This window comes from Dipteris shenzhenensis, chromosome 5, assembly GCF_047967505.1.
Source record: "Dipteris shenzhenensis isolate YYH24624 ecotype China chromosome 5, Dip_SZ_1.0, whole genome shotgun sequence".
Lineage (NCBI taxonomy): Eukaryota > Viridiplantae > Streptophyta > Polypodiopsida > Gleicheniales > Dipteridaceae > Dipteris > Dipteris shenzhenensis.
In genome coordinates this window covers 3,831,893-3,845,656 of record NC_141600.1, presented here as the reverse complement: position 1 = coordinate 3,845,656, position 13,764 = coordinate 3,831,893, and the positions used below count along the sequence as shown (strand labels likewise).

General features: G+C 41.5%; 1 protein-coding gene across 2 annotated transcripts; it reads right to left on the bottom strand.

Annotated features, from left to right (window-relative positions):
• Positions 1-507: 507 nt before the first annotated feature.
• On the bottom strand, positions 508-4,007 carry LOC147901519 (uncharacterized). 2 transcript variants are annotated; one of them, XM_087374673.1, is made up of 3 exons: positions 3,862-4,007; positions 1,468-1,787; positions 508-1,224 (listed from the first exon to the last, which is right to left on the bottom strand). In XM_087374673.1, exons 2-3 carry the CDS (start codon positions 1,717-1,719, stop codon positions 751-753), a joined length of 726 nt encoding a protein of 241 aa, XP_087230799.1. In that variant the 5' UTR covers positions 1,720-1,787; positions 3,862-4,007; the 3' UTR covers positions 508-750. The 2 variants fall into 2 exon arrangements, with proteins under 2 accessions (XP_087230799.1, XP_087230800.1); XM_087374674.1 differs by having other exon boundaries at positions 1,468-1,782; positions 3,862-4,001.
• Between the last annotated feature and the right edge of the window lie 9,757 nt (positions 4,008-13,764).

Sequence of the window (13,764 nt, the reverse complement as noted above, 5' to 3'; positions counted from 1 at the left end):
AGTCTTATCCAAACACTTGCTCAAACACTTGCCCTAGTCTTTGCTGGTTTCTTATGTCATATTTCACTATGCTGAACAGATGAGCTGGCTTATCGCCTCCTCCCCCTTTGCACCACTACCCAAGAATGCTTCTTTCCCTCGTTTTCCACCATAGCTGTGCCACTGGTTGCCACACTAGTCTGTATAAATCCATTAGCACACTACCATCAATGTCTGGGAGACAAATACGCACAGCACAATATAAATCCATTAGCACACTACCATCAATGTCTGGGAGAGAACGCACAGCACAAATTTCAAGAACACATACATAGCACACAATTCAAGACTAGAGTTTCATCACAAGTAGCATATTGATTAAAAACATATTGCATACAATCAGTTGAGTTATAGCTGGTTACAGAAGTAGCTTATTCGGCTGAATTACAAAAGCCATTAATGTACCAGATGGATTCCAAGCAGCCTTATTTTACTTGATCATGAAAACACACATTTCTAGACCAGAAATTTATCACAAATAGCCTGTTTAAGGTGTTGCATATAATCTCTCTAGAGTAATAGCTGAATTACAAAGGACGTACCAAAATGATTCCAACGCAACACACATTTTCTGCGCACATGAGCGCACACACACGTAAGGGCTGATAAACCACACAGGACCTACGATTATTAGCTTATCTCCTTCACTAGTTCATGAGACACAAGACCAACCAGTACAATCCTTGCATACTAATCCCAACCACTACTCTCTCAATTCTTTAAATTTGTGCCACCTGCAGACGGTAATTTTGTCCCATCTGGTGCCTCATCTTTGTCTGGTAATACAGTGAGTAATTCACGAGCCGCCCCATCATTCTTAGGTATGATTCGAACAGTTATCTCTTGTCCTTCCTTCCAGACTTGCTTTAGAGAAGCCTCACCACCTGTAAGGCCTAGGTCTGTCCCTGGGAGGAAACCTTCCTTCCTGCCCTTCGGCAATGTCACAAAGAAGCCCACAGTCATCACCTCCCTGATAATACCTTGCATAGTTCTTGGTGCCCCCTTTTGAAGCAGCTTGGAAAAGTCAACATCAACATCCTCCTCTTGTTCAGCAAGTCGCCTTTGCGAGAGTGCTTCTCTTCTATAAGCCTTCATACGCATCCTTGCTTCCAAATCAGGAGGTCTTCTTGGTACTGTGTCGTAAGATCGATCAGGAACGGTATACCCTTCATCCCCTGCCCTTCCCTTCACCACGAGTTCAATACAATCGAATCAGTCAGCCTCTAATTTATGCAGCATCTTGATCTAATTAGTAACCAAAAGGAAAACCACCAAAACTGCTGCCTCCAAAGCAGTGCACAGCCACGGCAAAACTTCCAATTGTTCAAAACCATTAAATTGGAGATCTTGTCAGTGGCTATATACATATGGAAGCAGCATTTTTGGAAGTTTGCCTTTTGGTTACCAGTTCTCAAAACCATTACTTACTGAATAGGTCCTGTTGGGCCGTGTCTGAGGAGTTGGTGCCTGACGCTCATCAGGAACATTTCGCTCGTACTTATTGGAGTTAACGCAAGACACCTTTCTCACCAAAGGACTAACATTCTGCCTACCGTATGAAGCAAAGTTCCTTCTAAACATTAGCCCCCCATCTGAAGAGAGGAAGCTTGTTGACAATCTCAAAAGGACACTTTTTGCAGTTCGGTCCAGAACAGGGCAAAGTTCAGCTGTAAGCCGCATCTTGGAAGAAATGCCGAAGACAAGAAAACTAGCCCTCAGATATTATGGAAGATCTTCAAATGCCTGCCCTGCATGACCAGAAGGCAGTCAGTGAAATTTCCTACTCTGCATGAACACATTTCATGTCTAACGACAGAAGCAGAAACAGTATATAAACACAATTTCAAGCATACATAAGCCTGAGTGTATAAAAAGCCCTTGAGTCAAGGGCTAGCAACTCGGTCATGATGAAGGCTAGACTCAAGTCAAAAGCTTATCAAAAGCAGCAGTACTCTCTTTGCGAACTCTAATACTGCTTGTGATGCCCAGATTACTCTCTTTCAATCCCTCTCCACACAATTACAGGCAGCAAATCTTACAGTGTTAGCTGATAGCACAATGCACCACTAAAATTGCACACGGATGTTATGCTCTTAAGGCTTCCTGAACGATGGGTTATCACTCACGATGTGTTTAATCTTCTACCATGGCTGAAAGAGGCATATATCTGAATTGCCAACTGCAGTAGCAGCACCTGCACTCCCACAGATTTCATGAAGTACATCAGGTAAGCACAATAGCCACCGATTGTACAGTTAGTAATCGAGGTTGTCAAAATGGGGCACCGACACCACCACACCAGTCCTGGCCTTTCTCAGCAGCCTCACAAATGGATCAGCTGAAGTTCTGACACTTGCCAGGCACAATCATTGGCTTCACGACATCATGCCATTAAGGATGTAGATTTTGCCCTTGCAATTTTCTCAACTGCTCTCTAGTTTTCTCGGTGTGTGTTTCCCAGACTGGAGAGCAACATGGGAAACTTTGGGCAGTTTGGACCTTTCTAACCACCATTATGTCTCTCTAACAACCCTGTTATGTCTCTCTAACCACCGTTCTGTCTCTGTTTCTCTTACCAGTCTCTGTTTCTCTTACCATGGGAAAGATAAAGGCCAGAAACTGGACAAGTTGGACTTTCCTATATTGACTTCCTACAGCCTCACTTCAAATCTGAAGACTGTAAGCGGAGGGCGGGCAATATAACAATGCAGCTCAAGGACTTCACATGACGGGCTATGAATAGTCTTGAGCAGTTTTACCAGCGATAAATGTGAAACCTTGATGACAAATCCAGCTTTTGGCAACATGTCCACTCCTCTATATCGAATGAGTTTTGGAAGATCTTAACAGATTAATCCTCTATAAAACGACTGACTAGAGTAACAAGTCTTGAACAAAATCAATTGTTAAGCAGAAATACAAAAGTTTTCTAAAGATGCAGCGCCTTGGAAATACTACTTATCTCTACAAGAAAGTTCAACCAACAATGTATGACAGTTGTGCCTCGCCAAGATTTTTAGATTTCGGCCATCAAAATCAAAAAGTCATGTCAAGATTCAAAACTTCGCATCAACATATGTATGAACTTCACAAGAATACAATTAAAATCGTTATGAAACAAAGAAAGAACGAAAGGGCGGAAAGAAGAAAAGAGGGGGAGAGGCAAACAGGATGCAAAAATAAGAAACGAGAAGGTTTGAGCACTCCCTAACAAATTCCACCCGTTAGACCCGCCCAAGAAAAGTAAACCATTAACCTCCCAGAACAATAAGACTAATTGCAGTCGAAACCTCCGGTCTTTGGCAATGACTCTGCTAAAAACTCAACAAACGTCCATAACTTCACGATACGTCCAAGAACATCGAATTTCATGGTTTCGTAGCCAGTTCCCGTGTTTGCGCGCATTAGCTCTGACACAACTGACTACGGAACCCAATAAGAACAATACCACAATCCGTCGCCTCTCAAAGAAGCATGTACACTTCCTCATGCGAGTTGAGGGGTATAAGGTAAATATTCAAGCATTCACTGAAGCCTTCCAGCTCTGGCTGCAAACCTGAAGAGCTTCATGTCAAAGAAAGTTGAGTCAAACGCAAAAGGTGCACTTAGAAGTATTACGACTGAAGCCTCTAACAACTGTTGAAAACCTCTACCTAAAGCTTCGGTGAAAGATAAAAGTCTGTCATTGTGGAAAGGCATTCGAGGAGCAAAGAAGAACAAGGCGTACACTCGTATAACGCATACAAATAACAAAAGAAACAGCGATAGCATGATAGAGAGGCGCGATACAGAGGATAGAGGAAAGAGGGAAGGTAGACCTACAACGGAGACGAGACGAGCTGAGGCTGCCGAGCTGCCAGTTTCTGTCCGTCCTCCCTAAACCCTATCTATCTACAACCCAGAAGAGCCTTCTAGAACAAGGTGAAATTTTTCATTAGGGTTAGTTTTTGAATGTGCATTTTTATGGTACTCTACAACAAATCTCATGCTATCAAGCTACAACAATGCCAATTTATCCATCCACACTAACCACGATTTTATGTTCACTACGTGGCTTTATATTTATAAATCTCATGGGAATGTACATACTCACTAGTGGTGGGTCCAATTATTAGCATTGCAGTCTAATTGGCTTGTTGTCGTCGAGATCTAAGAGAATCTCTTAAAGACTCGCCAAAAATTCCATGATGGGTGTTTTTGGCAATTTGTACACTCAGACTATGTGCATTGCCTCGTATGTTTGGTTTTCAAATATAGCACCTATGATCTCGATGCTATTTTGTGCTAGCAAGCAAGTCAACTATTTGAACAAGAGAAATTGTACACTTCACTTTGTAGTGGATCTTTCCAACAACAACATCCCTTCCCCCTTGGCTGCTATCAACTACTGGGTGACCCACTCAACGACGAAGCTATCAACATCAATGGGCATCTTCTACGAAAAGCTAGGCACCTTCAAATATATTCCCCTCTCTCTGTGACTTGTCATCTCCATGCTCCAAATGAGGTCTTCATGCTATCAAGTCTTAGACTACATGGCTCTCGTAATTCGTTTAGTCCCCTAATCTCACAATTAGCACCTTAGGGGCTCCTTAACAAATTATTCAAGCTTCAATGCTTTTTCCAAGTCTCCGACCATTAGTATTACTCCCCATGCATGTATCTAAGCCCAGGGACATGCGCATGTATGACTTTCAAGATGTCATGATCGATGATATCCATGTCTGCCTTAGCTCCCAATTGCTGGAGAAAGTCTTCAAGTACAAAGTGCACCCAAATCTCAAAAAGCTCATCGGTACCCCAAGGTGTGATGTGTACTTCGATGCAGGTAGCTATTCGTCCTCACAAGACTATCTCATCAACAAGGCATCGATGAAAACCTGAGAACAGCATGTAGGTTCTTGACCTATCTCATCCGGCTAAATAAGAGCATGGGCTATGTCCCACAGTAGTATGTGGCTTGGATGGTAGCAACACTAGAGGGTGACTTAGCAATGGACTGGTTCACTATCTTTGAAAAGGCGTTCGAGTCCCAACTAAAGGCAATGAGCAAGAGCTAAATGCCTTGCAAGTTTAGACCACACCCTACATGCTACATCACCATCTTACAACGGGGAGAGTTTTGCGGCCCAACACATTTCTAGCACCAGGTGGAGTAGGCCCATCGAGAATGATGAGCACTCGGAAGGGGATGAACAAGGACAAGATGACATGGAATAGGAGCCAAGCAACAAGGGTGACAAGGAGTAGGAAGAAACTGACAAAGGTGCCAAGGAGAAGGCATAGGAAGAGTAGATTGATTAGGATGCTGGAGAGGAGACACTAGAAAAGATCCTGGAGGAGAACAACGGTGAGGGCACTTCCAAACAATAAACCAAAAACAAAACATGGAAGGGAACACTAGCAAGAGCACCTCCGAGGAGCCAGAGAAGGAAGAAAACCTAGAGGGGAACAACAACAAGGGCACCTCCAAGGAGCTAGGGAAAGAAAACCCATAGGGGAATAGCAAAAAAGGCACCTTTGAGGAACAAGTGGTGCAAGAGTCTACCAAAGGGGTGGAAGGTGGTGGAATGCCCAAGGAGCATAGGGAAGAGGAGGTTGTGCACAAGGAACAAAGGGAAGAAGCTACCGAGGGAGTGGACAAAGAAAATACCGAGTAGCCCCCACAAAAGCCTACTGAGTAGTAACTTAAGCAACAGAGTGGTGGTAACCCAAAATAATCATTAGGATTGGGCTGCCACCGAGTGCCAGTGGCAAGTCTTAAGGGATAATATGTTGCATGTAGCACAAGCCCTTGATTTCTTAGCCAACCACTAGCTCCCCCCCCCCAATACTGGAACACAATCTTTTTTTGTAGATGTGGTATAAGGAGGAGATGGTTCAATTCTTCGAGAAGCAATAGACAACCAGCTTGAGACAGTCTGAGGTAGATTTAATTGTAGAATGTAAGAGTCTACAAGAGCAACTAGACAATAGGAGGGCACTATATGACCCACTACTCAAAATCCACTTTCAACTAAGCCAAATACATACCTAAATCTACAAACAATCTTCAGCAATCTCCAGTGTGAGGTTGATAGGCTTAAGATGATTGTTGCCATTTCCCAAAGTGAGCTTGTGGCTATTGTGGAGAAGAATATTCAGTTGCAGCATGCTATAAAGAATGTACAACAAAGGGTCGACCCAAGGCAATACTAGGCGGCCCAAGAAAAAATAAGGATGCTCGAGAAGGAGAACACCCAACTATGTTAAGCTGCTACCGACAACAAAGATCTAAGGGAGAAGAATGCATGGCTCGAGAAGAAGTTGGAACGGTACGTCCAACTCCAATCACTTATCCGTCTCCTCCAAGCTATGGATGAACATCCCAACAAGCTACCTCAAAGATAGCCACTAGACCAGGATGGTTTAAAGGGTCGGCGGGCTGGTGTGCATGAGCTATCGTAGCCAAAGAACCAGAAGGGTGCCTTGGAACCAAATCCGACTAAAGGTGGAGGTATGTCAGAGACTAAGGTAGCAGAGGGGATAACCGCCCAGGCTCTATTACTGCTTAATCCAGTGGGCCGAGCCGAGCAGAATGCAAAAGCATGGCTACCTAGACTTGTTGCAATTTTAAAGATGTCATAGTTTAACTCAAAATTCTACCAAACACATGCAATGTGGGAGTTCAAACCAAGCAGGTTTTGGATGCCAAAACAATTTTGCCGAGGTAGGATCTCCCTAAAGCTGTCCCAATTCCCAAAGTTTTGCACCAAGTTCTAGGTCAAGAGGAGATACCTATTCGATATCGGGTCTGGTGGCAGATAGAGGAAGTTGAGCTTGCTGCTCCCCCACAATCAATGCATCAAGGTGTACTTGGGCCAGTGCAGCCCATTATATCAGTTTACGATCGGGCTATAAAAGCCTTCAATCATTTTGTTGAATTGCACACCTCATATCAACACCATATTTTCAAGGTAGAGTGCCAGTTAATTGCTGATTGGATCCACCAGTTGGCCAACCCTACAATGCTTGACCTCCCTTCCTATGACTCTAAAATTTTGCAAGAGCTCAAGAAGCTCATTAGTAGCCATGTTACAAACGCTAAAGCGATGCACAATAATGTTTGTGACTTATGTAAAGATCCACTTAGTGACAAGAGAGGGTGACCCTGGTCCAACAATATACTACAAATTTTGAGATGGCACTGGGCATTACCAAGCCACATGAAGATCCAGTGGTGGCTGAGGAGTGGGCAGTTGATTGGCTCACCAACCCTGATAATGTTTGTAACTTATGTAAAGATCCACTTAGTGGTAAGAGAGGGTGACCCTGGTCCAACGGTATACTACAAATTTTGAGATGGCACTGGGCATTACCAAGCCACATGAAGATCTAGTGGGACTGAGGAGTGGGCAGTTGATTGGCTCACCAACCCTGAGCGCCCCCTGTCAATATCAACTCGTTACATCTGTGGCCTCCCCAAGGGCAATGGAGTTTTGAAACTAAGCTTCCAACCTCTCAATAGATGAAGCTGGCCCTTACCATTAGCTAGCTTGCCCTACTCCACAACTCAAAAAAAGACACCATCATTCAGAGCATCCATGTAGTTTCAACCCCAAACCCTCAGCATAACAATCTATGAGGACACAGTTAAGGGTAGCTGAGGCAAGATGTTAGCCTTGGGGTCAAGCTAACATGGAGGTTTTCCACATGGAGGTTTTGACGAGGCATTCTTAGTCTAATGGCATACTGCTATTAGTCAGGCTAACACAGTGGGGTTTGAAGTGTAGACACCAAGTGCCGACTCACTTAGAAGTGGTGGAGTATACTAGACCGAGCATCATTTTATAGCAAAGGTGTAGGAGATTGCAATAGTTCCACCAATCAATAGTACTACCATGATGCACCAAGCGAATGATACCACTCTTAGAAGGTGGTTTTGCTTAGTTAGATGTGATGCGATTGTATCAGGGAGTAGAGAAGAGAATAAGAGAGTGGTGTGCCGAGTTCTCTACCTCTCACCTGAGCTTGCCAGGATAGAAAGCTATTGAGTGTTCATTGCAAGCTGAGGTGGCTTGGTTGTAAATAGATCAATACACGTTGATTCCATCGTCTATATACTTGTCTTTGATGGTGAATTGCATTCAGTATTCTTTCTTTAAGTGTGTGTAATTTCCCATAACCTTATAGTTCTCCAGTGGTGGGCAACTAACCCCAAATGTTGATTGATGTTAATGTTACTCATCTATTCTAACACTCGAGCACATTGTACTTAGGATTGCAAGAGAGAGCATCTTCATTGAGTGTTGCGTAGAGTTGGGTTCGCACCAAGCACTATTTAAATTATACATGGGTGAGTGAACTGAAGCATCAACAATTGGATGCGCATGACACCCACTCAGAAGAAGAGGGTCTCTAGACCTCCATCGTCATACCCACCTTTGTGTGTATGAGGTCGTGGATGACTGATTCTAAGTTGATCCATAGGAAGGGCTGTAGGCCTTATGTTTGCCAAAGATTGATTGAGTGGCATACCTCTTAATGACTATACATGCCTGCAAACCATAGGACGAGGAACTCAAGCAATCCTTTTGTCCATTTTGTTGATTTTGTGACTATCTACCATGGTTGGACTTCTTCAATCACGCCTCTCTTGATAGTCAAGTATCGAAGAAGTCTTGCTTTTCTTTAATTATCATAATCCTCATGTTCATGTTGACGATCAATGGAGGAAATAGCTAGCTATTCTAGTTCCAAGCTCTAAGTAGACAAGTGCTAGGACTCCAATTGCCATGATGGACCCTCACATGTAGGTCTTCTGGAATGCCTCAGCCAATTACCAGTGGTTCATCTTTTTGGCATTGCATAATAATCAGCTTCCACCCCTGGAGTAGCAAGGCCAAGACTCTCTCCTCAAAATCTGCACTTCTATTGGATAGTTGATGCTCCTGCTTGCATCCTTTGGGAACTCAATACTAGCTCTAGGACCAGACAATCTCTCGTGGTTGGACATAGTCAATTTCTTTGACTTAGGAACTCTTTGCACCTGGCTACATATCTTTGTCTTCTTTTCAAGCATGTATCAAACATTGGCTAAGTTGTGAATCAGCCGATTGGCAATGTGAATGCTTTCTATAGTCCACACTCCGGTCTTCAAACACAACACTAGGCTGTGCCACTCATAATTCATCTATAGTTACTCATAGAAATTTCTTGTAGTAGCTCACAACACTAAGAAATTGCTTCAACTCATCCTTGCTCCTTAGCATGAACCTCTCTGAGTGACTATGCACTTTCAATCCTAGGCTCTACACTCAATCTAGTGAATTCCCCTAACTAATAGCACATCAACTCACAAATTAAATTGATCCTTCCCTAGCAAGATTGCTAATTGTTGACGCTTTGGTTAGATCACTCCCCAATGGTTAACTTGCTAGTGCTCAATGCACGTTGCTTATGAACTATTAACCCAACCCTATGTAGTGATCAGATGAAGATGCTTGCTCTTGCAGTCCTTGGTGAGTTGTGCGTGCATGCTCAAGTGTGATGAAAGCAAATACCAACAAAATAACTCCGAGGTTAGTGTTGCTGCTGCTAAAGGGAAAAACCACGTGATGATGGGTGATTGAGTTATTAACAGACAGAATAAAACCAAATAGACCAATTTAAAAGTCACACTTATACTAAAGAAGTCTATTACAACCAAGCCACCTCGTCTTGAACTACACAATCTAGTAGCAAACTCCTAACCTAGCAAGCCAGGTGAGAGAAGGTGCATGAACTACACAATTTAACTCTACTCTCTCTTCTCCTTGTTGCAACACTTCTTCTAAGACTATTGCAGAATTGACTTTTAAAATTGATGCACTCGGTTTGCTAGACCACTACTTACCAGTCTACCACCCTTAGTTCTTGGTTGCCCCTTCTTCAGACATGGGATCACTACTTCCTATTGCTAGTGCTTGCCATTTAGAAGTTAACTAATGTGCATCACTTGCTGCCGCTCGCCCTTTAAAGTTAACAAAAGAGATGCTTTTCCTAATCGCCAATCACTGGTGCCATCCACTGCTCTTGCATCTGTGTTGGTAAGTTTGCTTGTTGGCCTGACCTGAGGGACAATACCTTCAAAGTCTTTCATGGTGGGGCAATATTCCTTTCAAGTTGGAGCTCCATTGGTGGCCCTATTCATGTTTGACATCCTTCAAGATACACCACAAGATGCTTGCAAATGGTTGATTGTAGGGCCCAAGGCTGAGAAAAGGAGGTAAACATTCTCTTGCCAAATAATGAATCTGCTTGGACTGCTGTAATAAAAATTTATAGTGGATTGTAGTGGAGTATGGGGTAATGAATTTTTTTATCGAGAGTAGATGGTTGACCTGGCCCATTGTTGGGGTACTAAGATATTTCTATTATATCCCTTTCAATAGTATTTGATATAGTCAGCAATAGATCTAAAACTAAAATATGAGTGTCTCTATGCAGTCATGAGCATGTCAAACAGTGCTAAAAAGTTGCATTCTAGCCACCATGGTGGTTGGGGTGCTAAGGGATTTCTAATATACCCCTTGAATAGTAGTCTAGTTTTTTATATAGTCAATTGATCTAAAAAAGGAACTTAAAACTAAAATATGAGTGTCTCTATCAATCATGAGTATGCACTAAATGTGCCCAAAAGTGCCCAGAAGGTGCTCAAATAGTGCTTAAAAAGTACATTCCATACATCACGGTTGTTGAGGTAATATGGTACTTCTAATATACTCTCAAAATGAATGTGACAATCTAGGTTTTGATATAGTCAAGAGATCTTTTAAGAACTCTTAAATTCTAAAATTTGAGTGTCTCTATATGATCATGAGCATGACTAAAGGAGCTCTAAAATTTTAAAATATGTCTATGATAAAAAGTACTAAGATATATCCAAAAAAATAGTGGTTTATTTACTTCTCTTTGCACTAAAACAGCTATAAAAAAAGATAAAATAGCTCCCAAGATCTCCAAGAACTAGTGCCGTGGGCAAGTGTGACCATTATGTTGGCTTTAAATATCCTTAAAAAGCTAAAATATATCTCTTTTAAGGTGAGGTGAAGAAAGCACAGTGGTCTTACAAGCATTCATTTCTCATATTTTGTTACATGTATGATTAAAATATACCTAAAGGGGTCCAAATTTTTTTTGGAGATAATCCTCATCAATTCAAATGAATCTCTCATTGAGAATATCTAAAATGACAACAAAATTTACTGGCCATAAAATACTCAAATTTATTTGGGACACAAAAAGATGAGTCAATAGAGTCTACATTTGTTAAAGATACTATAAATAAAGATATAGAAGAATTTGAGAAATGCATTTACCTCACAAATTTCATGGTAGAAAGGGCGACAAGACCTTACTAGAGTTTGTACCATCTGATGAAATCCAAGAGAGTCTTTTTGGTCCCATTTGGGTAGTTGATCTGAACCAAACTTAGATGATGAAGGTGGCCCTATTTGGGTTGCAAAGGTTGCTCTCATAACAAGGGATGAAATGGGAATCCCTAGCACATTCACAACTTTGTGGGATGAATGAAAACCTTTGAAAAGTAATCTAAAAGAATACACAATGAAACAAATTTATGAGAGTTGTTTGCAAAAGAAATGTGAATGGGTTCCAAATAAGAGGATTTGGCAGAAGTAGAAGTGAGTAGCATTGTCCATTATTGGAAATTAAGGACTCAAAATCTAAAAACAAAGCATGGGTATGATCCCTGACAGTAGCTACACACTATTAGGTATCATTTAAACAATAACAAACTTTGGAAACTTTGAAAGAGATTTCAACAAACAATGTATCTTTATACCACCTCTATGTCAATATCAACAAGTCTTGCAAGGAGTATCACATTTACATCATTAAATTTATTTACTACTCAATTAATAATTAATAAAGAAATTAATTAGTAAATAATTAAGGGATTAATTAATAATCAATCAAAAAAATTAGTTAGTAATCAATAAATATTTGATTGGGAATTTAATTGCTACAAGTAATTGTGGGCAATCATGAGTGCATGAGTGGAACAAGCGAGAGGGCAAGTAGGGACCTCACCCAATAATGACACATGGTAAATATGAAAAGGGCATAATCCCATAAGCAAAACGGGTGCCTAAATACCAAGGTACATAAGCCTTGAAAGGAGAGGACCTCCATTCTCCTAGATCCATTTTGAGAGGTGGAGGTCCATGGAGTGGCTAGGTGGCTAAGGGTTGGGGTACCCTCAATACATGGCTCCTAATATCGAATTCAAATTATCCTACTACCTCTTATGACTACCTGTGAGCTTGGTGCATGGAGCATTAGCCACATAGCAATAGGGGATTGGGTTCTCAAAAAGAAGGCACAATAATTGATCTCAAAGTGCCATGTGGCATGTGTTAGTGGGATAAAGCTACCCTAAAAAAGAAATGTATTGAGATTAGCATTTGCATACATAGCCGCAAGTTCGAAATGTAGTAATGAATTGACATGGAAGACAGATTTTGGGTCAGGTAAAAAGGCATAAACAAAAAATGTTGAAACTTAGAAATAAACAATGGAATGAACAAAAATGAAGTAAAATGGACAAAATTGATAGTTGAAACAAGAGTGCACTGCTAGAGTGTGCTGAAGACCTACTATGCTCAATGTCTCCATGGAGTATAACACTTAACGTACGGATCAAGTGAGTAGAGAATACTCTAGTAGATTCGACTTAACTTGTAATCTTACGATGGGAGATGCCCTTTAAATTATCTTTCCTGCCAATGGTCATCGACAACATGTGATGATATTAGGCATTTAAACTAAGAGACGTTCAGACACTAAGCCATTAGACTCTAGAGTGGCCTTGCACTTAACTGCCCATACTAAGTATGTGGCATGGCTAGAAAGGGTGACAAACATGGCTCTGGCTAAGGGTCTAATGACTTTGGCTAAGGTTGGAATCCATAATATTACCAAAGATGAATCTAATAAAGTTAGGTAAAGGTTGGATAGGTAACACTTTAGCACACCCAAGGGAATGGATGACTCATTTGAGAACCTCAAGGGCACGAGAGAAGTTAAAAAATGGGGAGCTACTTGTATATACATCAATTTGCGTGAGCTAGTAGAGCTGAGAATTCGAATGATGCAAACGATGCCTAAATAGATTCAAAAATGACTCAAACGATGCCGACCTTATATTGTACATCACAAAGGGTAGCAACCATTTTGGTAGTTCACAAAGCAGCCTTCCCAAGCTAGATACAGAGAACTCATCACTCATAACTGTCATTCTCCAAAGATCAGATGAAGTTGTGGAGAATGGCACTGGTGCCATTCTCCAAATTATAATATGAGGTTGTTTTGAGAATGCCACTAGTGCCATTCATCAAATGGAGAATGGAGAATGCACTAGTGCAATTCTCTTCAATCCATGTCATGAATGGCACTAGTGCCATTCTCCACAACATCATATGATTAACTGGAAAATGGCTTCAATGCCATTCCCAAGAGATCAGATGAAGTTGTGGATAATGGCATCGGTGTCATTCTCCAATAATCATATGATGTTGTGGAGAATGGCACCAGGGCCATTCAACATGTGGACTGTGGAGAATGGCATAGGTGCCCTTCTCCACAATCCATGTGTTGAATGGCATTGGTGCAAAGAATGGCACAAATGCCATTCTTCTTCATAAGCATGAAACCTTTCATAATGTGCATATTTGCTTGCATTGT